General features: G+C 40.5%; 1 protein-coding gene across 7 annotated transcripts in view; it reads left to right on the top strand.

Moving 5' to 3' along the window:
* The window catches only part of epha3 (eph receptor A3), a 107,301-nt gene extending 85,977 nt beyond the window's left edge, over window positions 1–21,324 (top strand). For 4 of the 7 annotated variants that reach the window (XM_039817400.1, XM_039817399.1, XM_039817402.1 and 1 more), the window contains 3 exons: window positions 1,047–1,240; window positions 8,568–8,723; window positions 18,666–21,324. In XM_039817400.1, the coding sequence (XP_039673334.1) occupies window positions 1,047–1,240; window positions 8,568–8,723; window positions 18,666–18,771 (456 nt within the window). In that variant the 3' untranslated portion in view covers window positions 18,772–21,324. Of the gene's footprint in view, window positions 1–1,046; window positions 1,241–8,567; window positions 8,724–17,116; window positions 17,235–18,665 lie in introns of all 7 variants that reach the window. The other 3 variants (XM_039817405.1, XM_039817403.1, XM_039817404.1) reach the window with 2 other exon arrangements.
* Window positions 21,325–23,873: the final 2,549 nt, after the last annotated feature.

Raw genomic sequence — 23,873 nt, 5'->3', positions numbered from 1 at the left:
AAAGGTGGAGTTAAAACGCTGCAGACCACTGACTGATCAGCGAGAATGGTCACTGGCGCGACACGAGACATCCTGCACAAACCCGCAATTTTGAAATATAGCTAAGCTACCGTCAGTAGCTACCACAACAAGCTGAAGAGAAACAGGAAACGGGGGAGATAGAGGAGGTATGACCGCAGCAAAGAGCCTCAGGTCAGATTTGAACCTGGGCCGCTGGCAAGGACTGAGCCTACATGGGGCGCGTGCTGTACCGCGCTCTAGAGGCCGCCCCTCTAATCCCAAATTTGAAATAATGGCAGCCTTCAAAACTGCACCATACACTACTTACACTGCACCATATAATTGACGAAGTGCAGACATTCTTCTGTTTGGTTGCTGATGAAAGGATTCAGTCAGTGTTGCATTGACGATATTGTCACGACAGTTTCACTCAGCGTAGCTATGGCGATTAGCTGACAAACCTGCCTACACTGAGAGGGTACTATACGCAGTGGAAAACAAAAAGAGAAAAAACTGGTATCAAAAAAAGTGAGTTGAGTCAAGTCAAGCAGAGCTGTACGATGCAGTGGAAAACTAAGCATAAATAACCAGCTACTCCCACTGATTTAGATTAGATGTTTAGTTATGTCCAAACGTCTTATGACACATAGAAGGAAACAAGGGAACATAGTCCCACAGATGCAGTCGGGCACTTTTTATATATATGTATTTGTCAAGTACATTATACACATACAAGAAATGTATCTGCCTTTAATCCATCCCAACTAAATATGAGCAGTGGTCAGCCATAGTCAATTTGTAACGCCAGTACCTCAAAAAAGTATTTTTTGCATGTCTTTATTGTGGGAGGAAACCCACGCAAACACAGGGATAACATGCAAACTCTACACAGAAAGGCCCTGCCTGGACATCAAATCCAGTACTCAGCAGTGCTTACTTGCTGTGAGGCAGCAGCCCTAACCACTGAGCCACCCGTGCTGCCGATGATGAACACATCTTATCTGTAATTTCTCAAATCCTGTCTTTTCTTTCCTTCCTACATCCAGGTAATAAAGGCTGTAGATGAAGGATACCGCCTCCCCCCACCCATGGACTGCCCGGCTACCCTTTACCAGCTGATGTTGGACTGCTGGCAGAAAGAGAGGAACAACCGGCCCAAGTTTGAACAGATCGTCAGCATCCTGGATAAACTCATCCGCAACCCCGGTAGCCTGAAAATCACGGCCAACACCACATCCAGGTATCAGAAATATATTACACCTTTTATTTGTTTTCATTTCTTGTGTTTAGATCCCTTGCACCTGACTAACAAACACCTGGCTCCAGGCAATCCAACACTTATACCTTTTTAATGCACAGCATTATGGGTTATTGCAGGTCAATGCACTTCCTGCTCTGGGATCACAAAGCATTGGGACCACAGATGTGGTTGGTAAAAAAGAGTTTTTGTATTATATATCAACCTTTGTCTCCTCTGGGGCACGCCTGTTTGTTTTTGGAACCAGGCAGTACATGGGCTACATGAGTACATTAAAATTAGCTTGACTTATCACTCATTATCACGTATAAGATATTATTCATATTTCCCTTTCCAATGCAGTGTAATTTCATATTCCTCTTTGCCTTTCAATTTTTGTTATGCTACATTTTGTCCTCCTTTTAATCCTCCCTTATGCTTTGCTCCTTTCTTGGGACCACCATTCTCTCCCAGGGGGCCACGAAAAACCAGGTCAGCCCATGTACAGTTGTCGATTCTGAGCAGGGAAGGGGACAGGCACTGGGTCTACGGCAGACGGCCGTGGTATTATGGAGACGTCAAAGCTCATAACATTGACTAATGATTTCTTAAGAAAGTGAAAATAGGTCCCTTGGAGTTTGCATGTAATTTCCCTGATTGGCTTTTAACACTGGGCGAGCACAGGCTGGCCGACAGAGGCGGCTGTGGTGATTTATGAGAACTGTGTGTGTATGTGTGTATCTGCATGTGTGTGTGTGTGGTGGCGGCAGTTGCACTGCGGGAGCAGCTGCACTCAGCTCCACACACCTCGTTTGTCTCAGGGCTGTCCTGGCTGACTAATGGAGCACCCCCTCCTCCTCAAAGCCTAGACCAAAGCCTGGGACTTGAGCAGAGCATCTGGAGGCTTCAGGGGTGGGACCTGGTCAGAGTTTAGTGCCCCTGCATGTGGATGGAAAGGCACTCGGGTTAGTGGGCCAAGGTTGGATGTCAGAGACTTATTATGGGCCAACAGGAGCCCAGTCAAGGTTAGAGGCCACTGTCTAACTGATTGGTTTTACAGGGTGTCTAAAACCTAGGAGATCACAGGTTAGCCTATTTTAAAATGTGTTTATTTGACATGACAACCCAGTCTCATGGCAGTAGGCGTGAAATGGTCACGTTATTTTAATCTATTGACACGTTGGGACGTTTTTGTCGTTTGTTTCGTGGTGGCCAGGACGAAAATGTAAACTAATGTATTTAAATGGGAAGCATATGTCGTGGTCACAGCACGTCTACGGTAGCGAGTAGTATTAAATGCCAAAAATCCGCGTAAGGAGGTTGGTTGGGGTGGTGGATGGGTCAAACAATTCCGGACTTTCACCCCGGAGGCCGGGGATCGCGTCCCGTGTGTGGCTTTTTGTTTCCCCGTTAACCGTCCCGTTATTGTCGCGTGTTCCCCGCGGCCGTCTCCCGGCATGTGAGGCGTCCTTTTCCCGTTGTTTTTTTCCTAAACCCAACCTGCACCATCCCGTTATTGTCACGCGTCCCCCGTGGCCATCTCCCGGCGTGTGAGGCGTCCTCCCCCGGGGTGTGGCGTGTGCTTTCCCCGTTAATCTCCGTATAGACCATTTCGTGCTGGCCACCACGAAACAAACAACAAAAAACGTCCCTGTGAACACGTATCAATAGATTAAAAATAACGTGACTATTACACGAACTGCCGTGAGACCGGGTTGGACATGACATTGGCTGCAACTGAAGTGCTATAATACAACCAATGTGCAGTGGTCAGTAATGCACTGGTACATATGTACTTGGTTTGGGGTTTTACACAAACTATTTTCCTAATCCATACAATCTATTACATTACTCCTCTCTGTTTTTCATTTTCAAACAAAATCTGTCTGTAGAGAATTAGGATCTTTGGTTCATTTTTGGTAGTTAGGGCTGGGCTGGAAATGGGGTTGGAGTTGGAACAAGAGCTAACCCCTTTGCTGGTGAGGGGCTTGGGAGAAAGTAACTGGAACTGGGGCCGGGGGCCATGGCTGCAGATAGAACTGAGCTGAGATCTATGCTTGTGTGGATGTTGGCCTGTAACCACTATCCTTTTCTAAACATAACCAGGAGGTTTTTGTGCCTAAATCTAACAAAGCTGCAACCGTTTCGACCGTTATGTTCTCTGGTTTAGATTATTTCCTGCCACCGCTAGGGGCGCTAATTCATGAAATTATAATTAGAGGGTAGGAAAAAAAGAGCCTACATCATTGTATGGTTTAGAGGACTTGTTGGATTGGTACTAGGCATTGCAGATACAGTGCATTGAAGACCAACAACTTTAAATTAAATGATCCAAATACTAATATTTGGTGTATTTTACATTTAATGTGATAAAATATAAGCAAATTTAAAAAGTACAATTCTGCATTGAAACACTGGCTGATGATACATATTAAGAATCCAGAGTAGGAGCTGTGCATGCTTGACTGGAATCAAATCAAAATGTCACACTTGAATCAATTTAGGTTAGTAGTTTCCCTCAGACCACCTTTGTATTGATTTAATCTACATCCTATCCATCACATCCAACAGAGGCAGAGGATACCAAATAACCACATATCAAAACTTGAAATCAAAGGCCAAATATTGGGCCTATACAGCGCATCGGTAACCTCTCCCATAGACACCCTGGGCTTTGTCCCTTTAACACAGTGAGAGGTGAAGTCCTCCCACTCTGTCCTGCCTACATGTATCTGCTCAAGCTCTTCTCCTCATCCACCTCGCTCCTCCCTTGAGAGCTCTAAAAACAAGAGACTACACAGCCCTGGTTATTTAGAGGTCAAAAGAATGAAAGATAGAGCAGAAACAGGAAGGGAAATGAAAATAAGAAGGGGGGGGTAGACTTTATTTTCTCTCCGGTGTATTTATACTTCCTTCTGTACGAGCGGGTGTTTTCTGCGTTTTTATATGGTGTTAAGTCCAGGAGGGGTTTTAAACCGCCCTCTGCCGTCAGACAGATGCTTTCTTTCTTTTCCTTTATATTTTTCTCTTCATAGCATCCCTCTGTTTCTGTTTCCTCTGCAATCATCTTGTCTCTTGAGCTGCCGTGAGATGTTGCCGAAAAGCAAAAAAACAAAGGAAACAAAGAGAATGATAAGGAAGGGGAAACAAGGTCATTTTCAGTTTATCTCTCAAAGGAGACAGGAGAGGGGTAAAGAAAGCCAAGAATGAAGGCGAGGATGAGATCAGAGGAGGAAAAGAAGAAAAGTGTTACAGGAAAGGAGAGGAGAGGATCAATTATCCTGCAAAAAGATGAACATTCACCCCAAAAGTTGTTATCCAAGACATTTAGATATAACTAACTTTTTTTTTTAGCAAATGTATATATCGGAAAAAAAATCAGTCATAACCATCACAATCGCTACTTCACACTACATTTTTAAGAAAAGTACCTAGAGAATATTTTTTTACACATTTCCTTCTTTTCCCTTCTTGCAAACCTCCCCCACGTTCTAGCCCCCGATTCCCTCCTTTTCCTACAAACCAGTCTCTTCAGGGGGTCCTGGGAGGCCCTCAGCATTTTGACAGTCCTCTGATCTGGCAGCGAAAGACTCAATCATTGTAACAACACCCACTCTACCTCAAATGCATCTTTTTTCAACCCTTTTTCCTCTCTTGGTTTGAGTTGTCATCTCGCTTTTCTTCTCCATACAGCTTAATATGGTATTTTTGTCTGTTGCTGGATGGCAGCTTGCTATTTTTCTATTTTAACATGCTGTTGATTGTATTTTGTTTCTTGAAATCAAAACATATTGCATTGGCATGAAGTTTAAAGAGTTTTTACCAGTATAATAAGATACCTCTCATCTCTAACACACAAGAAAAAACGAAAAAATATGTTACCTTTGTAAGTATACACACACAACTCACAACTAAACTGAAAAGTTTTAATTTACCATTATTCACAATAATAACATACATACATGTAATGTTTAACATATACTCTGTACCAGTATGTGTAGCTATGCAAACTCTTTATTTGAGATAAGAGATAGCTAATACATGATACATGTATTCCCAAAAGAATTGAGGAAGTGTGTATTTGCAAAACATTCTTACTACCGGCGCGTCAAAAAGAGTAGTATTTGGTGTTTGTTACTGACGCAAAAAGTCTGCTTTAGCATCTACCCCTTTGGCGTCATAGACACGCTTGGTCAGGACTCTTGGCATCACTATTTGACGCTCTGAGTCAGGATGTCAATTGACTGACATGCAGCACAAGAACAAGACAGTTAGTTTGGAAAAGATCGTGGGTGGGGTTGCAAAATGGAACAAGAACGGGACATTTCAATTCAATTCAATTCAATTTTATTTATAGTATCAAATCATAACATAAGTTATCTCGAGACACTTTACAGATAGAGTAGGTCTAGACCACACTCTATAATTTACAAAGCCCCAACAATTCCAACAATTCCAGTAATTCCCTCAAGAGCAAGCAGTGCGACAGTGGCGAGGAAAAACTCCCTCTTGGGAAGAAACCTCGGACAGACCCAGGCTCTTGGTAGGCGGTGTCTGACGAGCCGGTTGGGGGTGTGATGAACAGTGGCGATAGTAGTCACATTAATAATGGAACAGTGACTGGATGTAGCGGGAAGCTGCAGGGTTCAGCAGGACACAGCATGACATTGCAGGGCATCGCTGAGCTCAGCAGGGAGTGCAGCAGGACCACGGCGACAGCTGCAACCAGGATCTTGGTGCCAACGTTCTCCAAGGAAATACGCTGGGGGAAAAAAGCATAAGGACTCCGGGGAGTAAACTCCCCAGAAGCTACGATTAGTAACAAGCATTCCTGGGACGGGCTGCACACAAATAGTAATAGTAATAGTAATAGTAATAGTAACAGTAATAGAAAGGGAGAGGAGAGAGCAGCTCAGTGTGTCAAAGGAAGGAAGTCCCCCGGCAGTCTAGAACTATAACAGCGTAACTATAACAGGTAACTAAGAGAGACAGGTCATAACATGAACCCGGGTTGGGTGAAAGTCTTGAGTTGGTTGATCCATCCACCACCCAAACCAACCTCTGCATGCAGATTTTCAGTCTTTCATACTACTCGCTACCAGTGTCGCTCTTATTTTTATTTATTTATTTTATTACATTTATATAGCGCTTTATCATAGACACTCATAGCGCTTTTGGGTGAAGGGGGGGTGGGGACTGCTTTCTAACACCACTAATGTGTAGCACCCACCTGGGTGATGCACGGCAGCCATACAACGCCTTACGACGCCAGACGCCAAAACGCTCACCACACATCAGCTAGTAATAATACGTGTTTTTCACAAGAATTTCACGAGTTGGGAGTGAGAACGAGTTGGTATTTGTGATATATTTAGATTCATAATTTTACAAACTTTCCTTTCAATTCCAATGCTATTTTCACATAAAAGGCTAATTTACTAAAACTCAATTTAAATTTGAAACAATCTTAGCAAAATGAATTGTTTTAGTCCATTTTTTTCTAATCTAATTCCCTTAAGTTAGCCTAACCTTGGGATACAATTTCCCAGCTTTGTCACACATAGTGGTTTCAAACTTCCCTGCCAATCCAAATCAATCAGGTGGAGGTTGACTTCCTGGTATTGTAATGAGTTTATTTACAAGGCTATGAATTGTATTCCCTGAAAGATAACTACCCTTTTTTCTGTCCTGTCCTGTCTTGTCCTGCTCTATTCCCTTATGTGCGTGTGTGTGTGTGTGTGTGTGTGTGTGTGTTTGTGTGCTATCTTGACGCAGGTGCCTTTGTCTACTATGCAAGAAAGGAGCATTGTGTCCTGTGCAAAGTGCCTTTGCAACCCAGTTTTAAATGCCACTCAGCAATTAACACACAAAATGCTCCAGCGAATGCCTTTTTTGGCTATTGATTATTATGTTTTGGGTCCCAGTTTGACCTAATTTGGTTTGACCTGGTTTCCCATTTCCTGGCTTGATGTGATCATGTTTTACAACAGCAAAGTATGCCACATTTGTATTAAGCATGGCATCAGTAGTGACTTTAGAGATTGGACACGGACGAAGAAAATAGCTTTCTTTGTCATCTTCAGCATCCCCTCCACTCTCTTCTCTTGCTCTCTCTGTATGTCTTTCTTACTCTCTCATCCTTCCTCTTCCCCCGTCTTTGGCAACCATCAATCAGAGCGAGTCAGAACAGCGCCTGCAGCCATTCCTTCACCATCTACTGTTGACTGAGCACTCTAAAGCCCAACGCGGTGCATTTAATTTGATTTGATCCAATTGAAACCATCAAGTCTAATCAGATCTAATGTTGAATTTTGCCGCATGGTACATGTACTGCAGGAAACGGTAATGACATTAGACAGAAAACTGATGCCGCTTTTGTTAGTAATCTTGTTCTTGAATATGTTAAATACATTATGGAAATATTTTGTGTGATGGTTCGATTTCCCCCTTGTATTCAAAGCCCAAAGGCATTATGCAGGTTTACTGTATATGGAGCAGACACATATGGCCATATGTGTGTGTGTGTGTGTGTGTGTGTGTGTGTGTGTGTGTGTGTGTGTGTGTGTGTGTGTGTGTGTGTGTGTGTGTGTGTGTGTGTGTGTGTGTGTGTGTGTGTGGCTCCCTAAAGAGTGCCGCACAATCAGATTAAGAAATCTGGTTTGCATTTAGTTCTGTATAGGTATGCAAGCACAGAATGTTTAGAATAGTATTGACGTATGTTAAAATATGAACAAGAAAAGAATACAAATTCTTTCTAAAACATTTGATACATCTATATAATGCTGTGTAACAGATGTTTTAACATAACAATTAACAAAGTAACATGGACAAACTAGTCGGGAAAGGTTATATGTCATGTGCAGGAGTGTGGCGTTTAAATCTGACAATGATCTATGCAACCCTGGAGCCCATCATGACACTGCTACATAGTGTTACCAGTGCACAAATGACAAGCAATTAACAACATCAATGGTTTAAATGGAATAGCATGGTTCAAGGCAAACAGTGCTGTAATGTATGCTGCTGCTAAAATAGCATTTCATGAGCCCTACCACATATAGACTGTTTTTTTATATACGCTTTGAGTTCTCTGTATGCTTGTGGGGAGTGACAGAGCTTATACACAGCTCACAACACTTAGTATTCACATCGTAATAAATTCATTATACAAGAGCTGATGAGGGTGATGCTAATGTCTTTGTGTTTCTGAAATAACGCTATAAACTCCATTTTATTCATCTGACTATGTTACAGGCCATTACCCAAGGACATTTGTTTATTCATAGTCAATTAACGTTTTTATGTTACTCCTTCTCCTGTGTCCCCTCAGGCCGGCCAACCTGTTGTTGGACAGGAGCAGTTCAGAGGTTCCCTCGATGGGGACGCTGGGTGAATGGATGGATGGAATGAGGACTTTGCCCTGCAAAGAGGCCTTCTCTGGGGTCAGCTACAGCTCCTGTGACACCCTGGCCAAGACCTCCACCGAGTAAGACAACCACACACACACACACACACAACACACACACACACACACACATGCACACACACACTAAGATCCTCTGCCCATTCATGTCAGCAGTGTTTACAGGTCCCCAGTACCCCTGGCAAGGCCCAGGAATTTGAAGAGGCTCTTGGTGAAGAACACACACACACACACACACACACACACACACACACACACACACACACATACACATACACACTCTTGCTCTCAGTAAGTAAAGAAAGCTATAGAGCCCTTACTAAAGGTGTCCAGATGAGACATGGTAATTCATAATGACAGGTCTTTAGCCACGCTCTCAATGTTGCAAGTATGACCACAGAGGGAGAAGGTGAAAGCATTAAATGAAAGAGAGATAAGTATAGAGACAAAAAAAAGAGAAAGAAAGAGAGAGGACAAGAGTTGTGAGTTCCATAAGGGAGAGGGGATAAGAGAGAACCTATTGAGTGAGGGAATGAGAGGGGAGATTTGACAAGATAAAAGGGAAGAGAGACAAGCCTTTGAAAGAGTGAATAAAGGCATAGCTGTCAAATAGGTATGCATGGCATTCTATACTGTAAAGCATTCAAATGCAGAGCAAAGAAAAAAAGTTTCAGAAAACTATTTGGAAGCCAAATCTAAAGAAATCAGAGAGCACACACTGCATGACCTACAATATGTTCTCTTGAAGTTGAGTATGATGATGTGGTCAAATCTTGTTGGAGAAATTCTTCTAGTTCTCTTAAAAATTACAGTCGATGCTGTGATAAATCAAATATTAATAATTTACTTAATGCAACATTAAGAGAAGACCTGGACTGGTGTTTCCTGCAAGGTTATTATAGTTTTACATTTTTCATTATTTTTTATTTTGTTTTGACTTTTTGTTTTCAAATTCAGTTTAGTTTTAATTAAATTTTAAAGTGGGTTTGCTAGTTTAGTTTATTTTTTATTTTTTGAAAAAGCTTAGTTTTAGTTTAGTTTTTATTAGTTTTAGTGTTAGTTTTAGTCTTTTTTTGTAATATCGGTTAGTTATCAGGGGCAAGATTCAAAAAGGTCAGAAAAAGTATTGTGTAATAATAACGCCACAAAAACATCATCCAATTTTAGAAATATGTAGGCTATTCACAATGTATTCAACAATAACACCCGTAAGTTACATAAAATGTACATATGATGAGCACAAATATGTAAACAGTCTACACAAGACGCCGCAGTAAGTGGAAAATGTGTACGAACGTGTGCCAGGAAAAAACCTAAATAGCCAATAAAGAAGACACACATGAACAGGTGTTTTGAACTTTTTGAAGTCAGTCGACTCACGCCGTTGTGTAGACATCCCAGTATTAATACACATATTAGCCCACGCTTCCTCCCGCTTTAAAGGTACCCTGCCATACAAAACCGTTTTTTTTTTTTAAATATGTTAGGTCCATATGTGTTTGTCTTATGTTGTGAATGTGAAAATGAACTGCTAACTCCTTTGTCAGCTCTAGCCACTGAAAAGAAATAAGCAGAGAAATCAGGCCAATTACAAAAGCTGGTCAGTCTGATATATTGCCTGAGCTCATTACTATTCATTAGCTTGCCCAGTTGGACTGGGTAAAGACAGCCAGGCTCTCATTGGCTAGCTGTTAGCCAATCAGATTCAAACAGCTTAGCTTGTTGAATATTAATGAGAACTGGCAGAAATCGAGCTGAGTCTTCCTGTAGGCTTTCTATACCACGCTAGAATGGCTTGAAACGAGGTAACCAAGGCATTTTTTCCACAAAAAATGTTACAGAGTCCATGGTAGAACCACAAAGTCATGAAATACGTGTGGCAGGGCACCTTTAAATGTTCCTGCGTATTTACTAACCAGCAGCTATTGGGTCACCAGTGAAAGCATGCCTGTAGTGTTCTCTTTCCTGCTGTTGTCTCCATCATGCTGCCTGGCCCTGGCCCCAAACATCCATGCCCTGTACCGGGGTTAGCTTCTGTTTCGGGGAAAGTTGGCTTTGCTTTCTCCTTTAACTTGTTAAGGTAAGCTAGGTTAGCCTCCTTGTGCGCGCTTCTCAAATGTACTTTCAAATTCGTGGGATTTTTCCCTAGAATAAATTGTCCACATATTTTACCACCTTCGACTGAAAGGCACTTGCTTTTATCTGACACAGTAATAATCAAATAGGAATCTGCCGCTTTCTTCCGACATTTGGTACCGCCATGATCCCAGGCGAGGGGCACGGACTATGTTGTGTTCAATTTGACATGGAATGTTGGAATTTCTGGGTTCCCAGTCAGAAACTATATATGTCTATGGCATAGATTGTATAAAACAGGTCTATGGTCAGAAATGTCAACTCTGAAAGATATAACGTTATTTGCTCTATGAAAGACATTGACAAAGACAAAAACTAAGGACATTTACTCAATCATTTTATTTGATTTGATTTAGTTATTTAGTTTTGCAAACAGAAATTACAGTTTAAGTTAGTTCTCGTTTTGTATAATGCCTCGTTTTTATTTTATTTCAGTTAACGACAATGTTTTTTCCCACCTAGTTTTCGTTATTTCGTACGTTTTCGTTAACGATTATAACCTTGGTTCCCTGAAGTTCTGTCAGAGTGCCTGCTCATGAGAAAGTTGATTCAGTCAGGCATTTATGACATACAGTACCTAAGCCCTTCCTGAGACCAAATGGTTATTTTAATGTTAACGTACCTCCATCTTCCCTCAGGACAATGATCCCTTGATGTTGAACCCTAAACCTTCCCTTAGGACAATAGTATTTTGATGTTAAACTCAGTTGTGCCTTCTAACAGACTCTCATCTGACAAACACACACACAGAATCATAGGCTTCCCCAAAATCAATACTTTGAGTACGAAACTCTAAAATCTAAATTGTTAATTTTCCACAATCTCTAAAATCTATGTTCATAGAAAAACTTATTTGTAAATACTATTTCACCAAGATTTCTTTGGCAAATTATTCATGATTAATATTTTAATGTTGAGGCAACTGTGGTTCCTTCAACATAACCACGTGATTGTAGTTTTTTTGTTAAAATATTGAAGTCAACACTGACTTTAAGCACAAGATGACACACGTCCTGGATGTGAACATGCACGTATGTGAATGAATGAATGTAATCCAGCAATTATTAATTCTATTTTTTTTGTTAGAGGTTGAGAGTTTTACATGTTTGTAGTATGAGGGACTTTTGGTGGGAAATTAGATTAGTGTCTGGGAATTTGTCACAGTAGAGGGTTTAGTAGATCAATGTCCCTGGATAAAGGAGAGCTAGGACCAGAGACAGAGATTAGAGGTCTTACTCTGCTGATAGGATCCGCAGGCTGACAAAGGGTTCTGCGATAGTAGATCAGGTTCTGGAAAGAGTCCTGTGCTGGCAGACTGAAAGGAATTATGATTTCCAAGCACAGTGATAACAGAAAGGCAGATTATACAGATGAACATGCTGCCTTTAGACTTACAGGTCAGAGTACAGGTACTTGGGAAAATGAAGGACAGTTGACTAGTTTTATAACTTTTTGTTGTTTTCTTATTTCTCAAAGTCAGAATGTAGACATTCTCTGTCACTTTGTCTCAGTCTTTCTCTCTTTCTCTCTCCCTGGCTCTGCTGGCCTGCTGCTGCTTTAATTGATGTGGAATGTGACCGGGTAAATAATTGGACATTTCTAATCATTGTGATCAAAGCAGCCATTCACTGTGGTGATGGCAGCAGCGGGGGCAGTTGTGGAGTGGTGGTCAGTGCTGCAACTCCTGTCAATAGCTATAGTCATTAGCAGTGTTAGGCTTTATATGTTAGAAAGAAGCAGTGCGTAATGTGTGCCCTTTTATATAGTGATGAATTGTGGAGTTGATGTCACTAGTTGGCCAGTATAGGGGCCCTTAAAAGTATTATAAAGTAAATAGGAGTTTAAATCTTCGCCAAAGGCAACCTTCCACATTGGCAACTATAAATTGCAATGACTTGTAACTGAAACGTATCTCAATCAGGAGAAACAAGTGAATGTAGTAAAGAGGAAAGTTTACAACAACAGATGATATAGTATATTTAAGTCTTGGCACCAAGTCTTTGACACTTAAACTCTACAGGGAGATTTGTAACCAAGGGCTGTCTGCCCTGAGCAGCAGCAAGCTAAATCCCCCCATGGAGTCCAGACACTGGTGGTGGTGTTGGTGGCTGATGAGTCTGCTGAGGCTGATTGAGCTGATGGAGCTGAAGAATCTGTGAGGACTGGCGGTGATTGGAAGGTGGAGGGGCGCTTTGACATTTGCAACAATTTAAACTAAAATGACAGCTGACAGCAACAGAGAGGAGAACAGATTTAAACAGCGTTACAGCCGTGAACACGCCGCGTGCATAACAGCAGAATGAATGTACTAAAGGCAGATAGAGAATATATTCTATATTTAAAGTATAAAGTGCAGGTTAACCACCACAACCAATTAATATGTAAATAAAGTGCTCAATATGTATATATTTAAACATTTCTGTCTCAAAATGTGTTAAAATAACATTTATTGGGGTTTCTTCAAAGGTAGCATGTTTTTTACAGTAACTGGGTGATGACGTCATAAAAGGGAGTAGCAACCCATAGCAGGTACATAGACAGGCCAACAACAGGACAATTTTATCCATTTTCGCCATCTTATTCATCACTAAATTCACTTCTGACAACGTTTTAGGCGAGAAATTAACTGTTTAGTTTTCGAATATAGGCAGTCTTGCGAAAATCGTTGCTAAATTGACAATTTGCTTCAAAGTTTTCGGAGTTGAGAAGCTCCATAAAGAAACGCGACAACCAGCAGCGCCTGCCCCGGCCGCTGGCTCGTAGCTCGGACAGTCTCGCTCGGACACACCGCTGTAAACCGGAGGTCTCTCAGACCGTTCTTGTAAATAAGATGCTTTTATTTCGCCGTTGACGGATCGTTTGTTTTAAATATCACAACACATGTCCATCATAAGATTAACGGGAACCTGTGGTTAACTGTCTTTTCGGAGATAAACTCAACAAGCACCTGACAACCTCGCTGGCCAGCCGTCTTTCACACACACACGGCCACACACACACAGCGCCACAGCGCAGCAGGCAGAGGAGAGAGGGTCACAGAGGCAGCAGTAAAATCAGCCCACTTCGTAGCCACAAACCTCACCCAGGCACGAATCAGCCATTTGTCCTGGTGGACCCTCTGCACTGTTTCTGATGTACTCATACAATCCGCACAAACACAATAGTTTACCATTTTTGCTAGATAGTTAGGTCTCCAATATAACTGCTAGCCTACTAGCCGTTAGACTCTTGGAGTCCCTCTTATGACGTCACACCCCGCCTAGTGGAAGGGAGGGGGAGTGCTTAAAACCACTGTAAAAAGTACCAACTTTTCATATTATATTCAGCATTTTGTTATAAAAAGCCATACAAAACAATGGTGGGCGGCTCTAATCTTTATGTTTAATAAACACATTGCTTAACTTCATGAAAAATGTAACCTGCAATTTACACTTTAAACAGAGGCAGCAGCAGGATGATAGGCTTGCAATTTAGGTGTGTCACAGTGCTATTTGATTGATGAGATTAGCTGATGTGACCACCTGAGCATGCATCAGAGCATTTAATGCAGATGCAAGAGGAATATAACTGCAGGCCTAAGCATGCAAAAATATAGTCTTTGTGACTAAATTTATGCTATAGCTTTATTATAACTTAATTTTCACAAATAAATAATACAAATAAAAATATTAAAAGGCTATTATTAGATTGTGTGACATGATTCTTTGTACCAAAGATACCAAATGAACAAGCTGTCTCTTTTGTCAGGTGTACCATACAAAAGATATATGTTGTCTCTTGACATTTCTAATGCCATTTATTTAATGGATATGTTAATCAATGAAAAGTTCTCTTTAGTCAACATATTACAAAACAAAAAAGCTTACACTGCAGACTGAGTTGTATGGTGAGGGTATTGACACAACACACCTCAGATTAACTGCACTAACCCCCCCGCTAAATAAATCATATTGGCCTATGATGCTTTTTCTGTAGCTAGATGCTAAATTGGATCACTGCAGTATTAATCCACTGAAGACTGAGGCTAAGGCACTCAAGGCTAGCTCAGCTACAAGGCTAGCAGCCCTTGCTGAAGCTATGCATTGCTCAGTATAGATTGCTCTATTGATTTGTACAGTCTTAATCTAGTCCTTGATATTCAGCACAAGGCTTGGCAATGCTCTGACCTCCGAGGAACAGTAATCATACTTGGCTGCAGTGTGCTGACTCATCTGCTGGAGTAATTTAAGTCCTTTTTCAAGATGGTGGAATGGATTGACTAGGAAATACTGCATCATTTGGACTATTTTCTTCATCTAGACAGAGTGCATGCAAAGTTCACATCAGGTATTTCAGGAAGTGACCTAGACTACTTTACAAAGGACAGTGGCAAAACACTGACATGTTCTTGTTCAACCACATACAGTATAGTACATATGGTCAGGACCCTTCCTGGTACCCAAACCTTACCTAGCATCCACTTTCTTCCAGCAACTCAAAACGTGACACAACAAATTAGACAATGACTTGTGCCTATGTGTATTTATAAAGTGATGCAGTGGTTAAAGTTGGATGGTTTCTATTCATGAAAAACACCAGAATTCACGTTTAACTACGCTGAAGCAAACATACCCTGCAGACGTTATACTCTGTGATGGTGGGAATTGCTGGGCACTGTGACATGCATGCTTTAGAAAGAAACTTATAACTGTTAATCTTTTTCATGTGATGGTTTGTGTTTAAGTATGATTTATAATCATACTTGTTTCATCAGTCAGATCTTGAGATGATCCATATCCAAGATGAGGATAAAGTTCATTTACACTCATTACTTTTTTTATGAAGAGAGCATGTTTGCTCAAAAATGCATAATATGGCTTTGGTGATGCAAAGAGAAGATGACAACGTAACTGCTTTGACTCTCAATGGGACAGGATAAAGGCACATTTTGTTAGTGTTGAAAATGTATACAAAATGCCTAATACATCCAAACTTGTCGACTTGTGGTTCAACTGTCCACAATAACTTTAACATTTCCTGAAATCCCATGACATACTGGGAAAGCCAGAACAGTGCATTGAATAGTTTATGCTTAGTTAAAGAACAACTTTACTGCACACAACTTAAAGTTCATCTCCCTATGAAATTATAATGTGTTGCAACTTGAAACTGCTGTGTTAATGTCATGGTGTTTCTTATTTTTCTTGCTTTTCAAATGTCATTGCACTCTTGGACAGCCTAGTTCCCCTTTACCCTTCTGGTCCATCTCCACAGTTAAATAAACATCTTTTCAAATATTTGAATGATTAATAGTTATATCCCAAAAGCATATGGTCATAACGATATAGTGTAAAATCAAAATAAGGCTGAATTATGAGCTCTGCATTGCTGAGCCAACAACCACCAACATACCCATAGTTATTATCAATTGTATTTGCAGAGTTATTAGTTTAAAGGTCCCAAGACATGGTGCTCTTTGGATGCTTTTAGGCCTTAGTGGTCCCCTAATACTGTATCTGAAGTCTCTTTCCCGAAATTCAGCCTTGGTGCAGAATTACAGCCGCTAGAGCCAGTCCCACAATAAGCTTTCCTTAGTATATGCCATTTCTGTGTTTGTAACTATTGAGGAGGAGAGAGGGGGGGGGGGTATTAGCCTTGACCAACTGCCACTTTGCTTGTTTGAAAGCCATGATGTCTCTGTGGGCTAAATTCTAAATTCTCTGGGCGGGCAAAGCAGAGAAAGGGGAGGTAACCTTGCTCCTTATGACCTCATAAGGAGGAGATTCCAGATCGGCCCATCTGAGTTTTCATTTTCTCAAAGGCAGAGCAGGATACCCAGGGCTCGGTTTACACCTATCGCCATTTCTAGCCACTGTGGGACCATACACAGGCTGGGGGAACTCATATTAATGTTAAAAAACCTTATAAAGTGAAGTTTTCATGCCATGGGACCTTTAACTTTTTAGCTTAATTTTATCATTAGTATTATTATTATTGAGTTAGTTGTCGGAGTTGATTTGATATTTTTAAGCTGAGATTAGATCTTTTTGCCAAAATGTCTACTAGCAACTAATGAATATGGGATTTATGTATATTCATCATAAAATGTTTGCTACCATTTTCACAAACATAAAAGGTACTGTCCATGTTACTTTAAGTTCAGAGCATCTTTATTTCCTGACTTTAACGTAAATGTTTGATTTACATTGTATGGATAAATCCTCATGATTTAGCCTGATTTATTGCAACTACGATGTGCTTCAGATACCATTCTAGAGAAAGCACAAATGAATGACATCCAGTTTAATGTGTTAATGTTGCTGGGCCTGGCTGTGTCTCAGTAGAGTGGTTCTGACGGAGGTCCACGTCACACCGGCCACTTGCCCAGAATGGGAGCCGTCCATGGGAATCACCACTCTCTAACGCCCAGCTCCTCTCCGCCTCCTCAGGCTCTGGATGGTGGGTGGAGGACAAAGATGTACTCGGAGCAGTAACCTACCTCCAGAATCACTGATGGGCTTTCACTTGTCTGACTTTTAAAGGGATAGTTCAGTGATAACTCAATAGCTGTGTTTCTATCCAACTGTCAGCTGTAACCTCAAACAAAAGTAAAATTTAACAACAGGCTCCCAATCAGATACTGCATTATTAGTGTATGGATGGAAACCTAGCTATTGTCTATCTATGGCATACTGGTGCTGTTTGTTACTGCAAAATGCAAAAACCTCTTTGGTTTTGTCGATTGTAAACTTCATGGAAATACCCAATCAATTGCACAGTTTACATTTAAATCATTACTTAATTTGAGTGAACTATCCCTTTACATTGTAGCACAGAGTGAAACAATTTTGTGATTTTTGTTATCACTTTCAGTTTGTGGCTGGTCAAGATGTTTCTAAATGTCTGCTATTTTGGCTGCTCTGGAGAACTAAATGCTCTGCTTGCATCTCAATAATACAAACTTTATTGTGACCATTTTGGAATAACACTCAAATGTATATGGCCGAAAGTGTTTCTTGTAGTAATGCCATCACTCCGACTGCAACTACTCTGCTTCTACTAATACAATACCATTATTATTACTTATAGACGGGCAAATAGATTAGTCCTAACATGCACTGTGACTTCTTCTGTACTGTAATATCAACAATGCTTTGTGTGTACTATGTATTTTTAGATTATTGTAACTGTATGTTTCAAAAAGGGCTTACTGTTTTAATAGAGCTGTCTAACTACTGTGTGTATTTGATATGTATGATGTATAACATGTGAAACTGACATTGTACAGTAGCTCTTATTTATGTAAAAATAACAATCCTGTGCTTCCAAATGCTCTTTTTACACATGGATGCATATAACTAATATTTTTCAAGCTTCTAAGAGTATTAACAAGTTAACAGATTTATCTGAATCAAAGTGTAATATCCTACACATGTACCAGTGCTGCTCCTCTCCACATACTTATACCTTCCTTGTCAAAGAAATCCAGGTCAATGCAATGCAGGGAACTAGGGCTTTTATGCAACCATGGCCCTCCCATGCCATTTCCTCCACTGACAGGGTCATAATAGCAGCTGTCAGCGTAGCCCCATAGGCCCACCTCCTGTTTGTTGGTAATCGAGAGTGGAGGCAACACCCCCTCCACCCCTAGACCCCACTTCAGAGATGTGGCAGTCCAGTGGCCTTCTGGGAAATGCAGTCCTTTGTGAATGACAGATGCATGGGGAAGTGAAGGGAGCAGCGCTGGGAGCATGTCATTAAATGTCACATGGGTGTCACATCCTCCATCACTAATGCACACTTTCCATCTTTTTTCTTTCCATGTCTCCCTCCCTGATTGTGTCTACCTCTTCCACCCCCCTCTCTCTCTCCCTCTCCTTCACAAACCAGGGATCTAAAAAAGGTTGGAGTGACTATTGTAGGACCGCAGAAGAAGATCGTGAGCAGCCTCAAAGCCCTAGATTCCCACACCAAGAATGGCCCAGTACCTGTTTAAGAAATGAACCCATCAAGTAAAAAAACCAGAGACTTGTCTGTCGGTGTGGTTGCTAATCACAGTCTAACACAGTGGCTTCATACGTAAACTGGAAACGGATGGAGAAATATGATCTAAATTAGAGCTTTCGTTGTTTCGTTGGAAGACTATATCAAGTCCCGACCGGGAAACGGGAACGAGTTCAGTGCAGTCCTGCCAGCTAGTTAACTGGCTGACTCTTTGACCGTCCATCCATCCATGCCCTAGTTGAGATGCCTTACAGACAAATAGGAGGGTAGAGAGAGCAGGGGATAGCCAAGGAGGTCAGGAAGACCTGCCTGGGGATTAAAACTGGGACTGGCCAAGGATTGGGCAAGGACTGGACTAACATAAAGCCGGAGCTCTCCAATATTGGCTAAGCTGGACAGCATAGCCTTCCCTTGAGAGCTAAAAAGGGGACGGGCATGCTCACAGTCTCCTCCCTCCACACCTGACTAAGCAGCCCATGGAACAAGTTGGTGAGATACCATGTGTAGAAGAGCATGGCAGACAGCAGCAGCTCCCCTGGATGTGGACCCTTCCTGGACTAATGAGGTCTGAGGCGTGAGATTTTGTTGGAACTACCTATATTTACTGTCTCGATCCATGAGAGAACTGACCTGGTATGAACACACCTAGATGTTAACCGAGCCATTTTAGTCTGTAGTTCTAAACTATAGCATTTGCATTCAGTAGACATGTCACATAAAAGCAATAATTACGATAATCAGTTAAGTAGTATCATTGTACGGAAGCCATGAGTCTGTCACATGTACAATGTATTGAACGCTGTGCTTTGAAGGTACAGGGGCCATAACTTCACACAAATAATTTTCTTTATGGTGAAATATATGTTCTATGTGCTTATATGAACAGATAATGTACAGTTATAGTGCCGTTCCCTCATCCCAATGCCCTTTGTGTGAAATCTCAGGATGTATACGTTATTCGTTCTATTTTCTCTAACAAGGGGAAACAGTCAGCGGGAATGGAGCACAGCCAGTTATTGAGAGTGCAGGTTAGGAAAGACAGCTAAAAGGAAAATGTAAGAGAGACATTTATAAGAGGAAAAAAGGAGAATTTAAATAGGTTGAAATGGTGTCATTCAGGCCTCTGCTCCAGACATTCTTGTTGTTTTCCGGAAGTGTTTGAAACTAAAAGCAAGTTTGTGCTTGAGTTTCTTCTTCAGGTAGGACAGGTTAGCATCATCAACCCCACACAACATCAGGTATCAGTTTCTTTCAGTGCGTACGCTTAGTTCAAAAGGTTGAGATCAACACTGCTGGTCTGAGGGTGTTGTAGTCTTATTAACAAAAGCCATGCAGGATCTGAAATTTGCTGTAAAAAAACGTTTGAAGTATGAAATGAATCCATACATCCTGGTGTAAAAAGTAGAGTGCCTCCTCTAGTTGGGTTGGATCATGGTGGGATCGCCAAGCAAAAAGCTCCAGTTTTGATTTATTTTCCACAAAGCCTGTATTCTCATTGGGGCATGGGGTTTTCTCATCACTGCCAAGGTGTGAAAATGCCCTGAAAGAGATGAAACACTTCCAATAAATGATTGCTTTCTGAGATACTTTATAGTACAATATATGTCCAGGATGGGATTTCCTAAAAGCACCTTAGAAGATCTTTGTACTATAAAGTACAGACTTAAAGACTTTAAGTTAGTCTCCTGCTTTAATGTCACCCAGTCAATCCCTCAGTGCAACACATACACAGTATTTCTAAACTGGCACTTTGTGCTGTTGGCTGGGTAATATTTAACCCCAAGGGTACTATCTTTAAGCATCTTCCAAGCACTTACCAGACAATATTTTAGCACTTTGAAATGAAAATGGTAATGCCTTGGTATAGACTAAGATTATGAAATGAAAAGGGGTGATTTCGGTGCTTTTGGGAAACCCTATTCAGTGCGTCAGTCGGTCCTCTGTTACTCGGTCTACCTGTGGATGCTGCTGTTGCTGCTATGTGTTCTAATTAGCATGTACATAATGTAAACCATCATAATGATAGCAACTAGCTCTACAGATCCCACTATATGTACATGGCCATCCCTCTTTGTACAAATGTTTGTATGTATAAAAGAATGAATTAAAATTGTGCAACATTTTTAATTAAAAAAGAGACAAAAAATTATCTGTATTTTATTTTATCTTTTGGATTATATTTGTCTGCTTTGTTTTTTTCTACAATAAAAAGGCAATTATGATTACATTATTATTTATTTGTTAACATAAAGCGCAATATTGATGTTTTTTTTGTAACTTACAGTAAATTATGTGTCAGTGCTATCTGTGTTTTGGTTTTAACTTACTTTATAAACCTGGGACATCTGAGAGAGCAATACTGTTATGCATCCTATATCCAGATCCCTCATTCTCTGTCTCAAGACTGACCCGTGTGTCTGTGTGAGAGTTTAAGTGTGCAAATGTAGATCGCCTTGTCTACTAATGTAAAATGATTTGTAGTGGAAACATTTATATTTTTATAATAAATATTCGCAAAATATTTTCCAAAAAATGGATCATGATAGACCTGCTCCTGTGTTTTTATTCTATGACGTGATCATGTCACAGAACAATACATGATGTGGCTTTTCTTTTAACTCTCAAGGTATTTCCATATGTTTAACAGATCACAAGTGATAGTCAAACACTCATAACTCAGATGATATTTTTTTATTTAACATTCCATAGACCAGTCTTTTGGCACATCTTGTCTTCTTCAGGATAAAAGCCTGCAATCATCTGACTTGACATATATAGTGCACATAACATGTGTTTCAAATCAGTTCATTGGGCAATCAACATGAACAAAGAAGAAGTCCATAGAAAGGTCATTCATAGCTAAGATAGGTCTTCGCCATCAATGTCCACACTCTAAGAATTAGCAAATAGAATTTAAAGTTAAAACTGCAAAGTAGAAAAATATCTTAACATTCTTTTTCAAATTGAGCAATACATCTACAAAATAATATAGATGAACAACTGAGTGACACATGCAATTTATATAGTCAAGTAAACAAAGTCAACAATTAATTCTAAGTAAAATCAGATCAGTAAAGACCAGTAAAAAAATAAGCCTATAAAATCAAGCTATCACATGGCAAAAATGACTAAATTTAAGGAAAGAAAACTTTTAGGACACGTATGTATGAACAAAATGTGTTACGTTTAACTTAGTTTAGCTTGTTAGCTTAAGTGACAAAATTCTTACTGACATCTAGACAACTGTGCCTTAATTTTCAAGGAACTTTATCTGATTGGTGCATTTCTGTGTGGTTTTGACAGATTTCATAAAAGACACCCAGGAGAGTTCTTCGGAGTATTTTAATTTGTTAAATTGTATCAACATTTTTATACATACACATGCAACAAAAAATTGAAAATTAAAGAAAATTTCAATTTGATAAAAGGCCACAACTTCCATGGAGCGCTCCTACTTTTCTTTGATGTCTACCCACCTTCAGTTCTTCATTTCCCTATGCTTAACCATTTTAGTTACCTAAACTTAAACATACAGTAACCAAAGTTGATTTGCCATTGCCATGATCATTTTCTATCCATTATCATATGGCAGCAATGCATGCCTGTGGAAATAAATAAGAATTCTAATTGAATATATGGAGTTTTGCAGAATTGTTCAATATCAGCATTCTGTCTGGTTATAGGATTGTCACAAGACACTCTCTTTTACTCTACCTGTCTAGTGGACCTGCTACACTTTGTCCACAAACCCTCCCACATTTGTTAACCAGTTTCCAATATAACCACCTCAGCCTCTGTTTCTAATCCCATCGTCCCTGCTGCCGCCTCCTTGTTTCCCCGGCTGGCCACATCCAATAAAGCATTTTGTTTCCGATCACCCATGGTTAAAGTCAATTTGTTGTGTGATTTTAAAGTGGAAGGTCTTCGTTGTCTCTTTTTTTTTTTTGCTGACTGGGAGGACGTGAGATGTGTCAGACAGGGGAAAGATTGATCGTCGCTCTGCTCAATGTTGAAGGCTGACACTCGCCAGATGTTCCCAAGCAGATGTGCACAGAGAGAAAACAGGACACTGCCCTCCTCAATGCAGGAAACAATGAACACAGTATGCTTGACAACGCCACCAATTAGGTCTTGTTTTCATCCAAAAACCTCCATAGTACTGAAACCACCGGGGTGATTGGAAAGACAGAGGGAGGGCGGAAATGGGGGAGGTAGAAGGGGTGAAAGTTAGCGGGAGAGGAAGCCGTAGAGAGGAGGATAGAGGGCAGGTGTGCTGGAAGTGTTATGCCTGTGGCGGTTCTGTCCAAGTAGATAATAACTTTTCAAACAATGGCATAGATAATGCAATAATGCAGGAGAAGAGCAGCACCATTCATCATCTTGCTTGGCAGCGTGCTGTTAAAATGCGCTTCCCTAGCTGCAACACATACAGAAAGCATGGTTCCACTTTGAGAGTATAATGAGTAAACAAAGTCATGATGTGTAAAATTAATTTTCCATTTTGAACAGGGAGTCATATGCAATCATCAAAAATACAGCTCAGCTTTTTCCAGATTTGTTTTACATCCACCTCTGTTTATGTATGGGCTTGAACCATCACTGACCGTTTTGCTATTGTGGCTTTTAAGTTGAACAGTATTTAAGCGTATATATACATTTATTCACTAAATGTGCCAACATGTTCATGCTGACTTGAGGAAAATGTTCTTTTTCTTTTTCAGAGCTTCTCTTTTCTTTTTTCTTATATTTCAACCATTACCTCCAGTGATTGTGTTCCATAGTTTGAATTTTCAATTTGGCCTGCACATTTATCTGTTTTCATTTTTAGACAGCCAACATCCAACCAAAAACTGTAAGAATTCTCCAATTCTTGTCTTTTATTTTCTACTGTCTGTATTTTCTACAGAATGTTATAGTCACTTACTGTAAATACCAGTTGATGGAAATGCACCTGATTTTTTGTTCAGAATGGTGGCCCATATCCCATTCTTCCCATGTTGAGATGTCTCCTCCCTTTGAAGCCTGTTCCGTGGCCTCATCCCTCTATCTCCTCTCTGTCTTCCCTCTTGGTTCCTGGTAAACTGGTCTCCAGCT

This window comes from Perca fluviatilis, chromosome 12 (genome assembly GCF_010015445.1).
Source record: "Perca fluviatilis chromosome 12, GENO_Pfluv_1.0, whole genome shotgun sequence".
In the NCBI taxonomy this organism is placed as follows: Eukaryota; Metazoa; Chordata; class Actinopteri; order Perciformes; family Percidae; genus Perca; species Perca fluviatilis.
The sequence above is the reverse complement of the archived record's forward strand: the minus strand, read 5'-3'. Positions and strand labels throughout refer to the sequence as shown.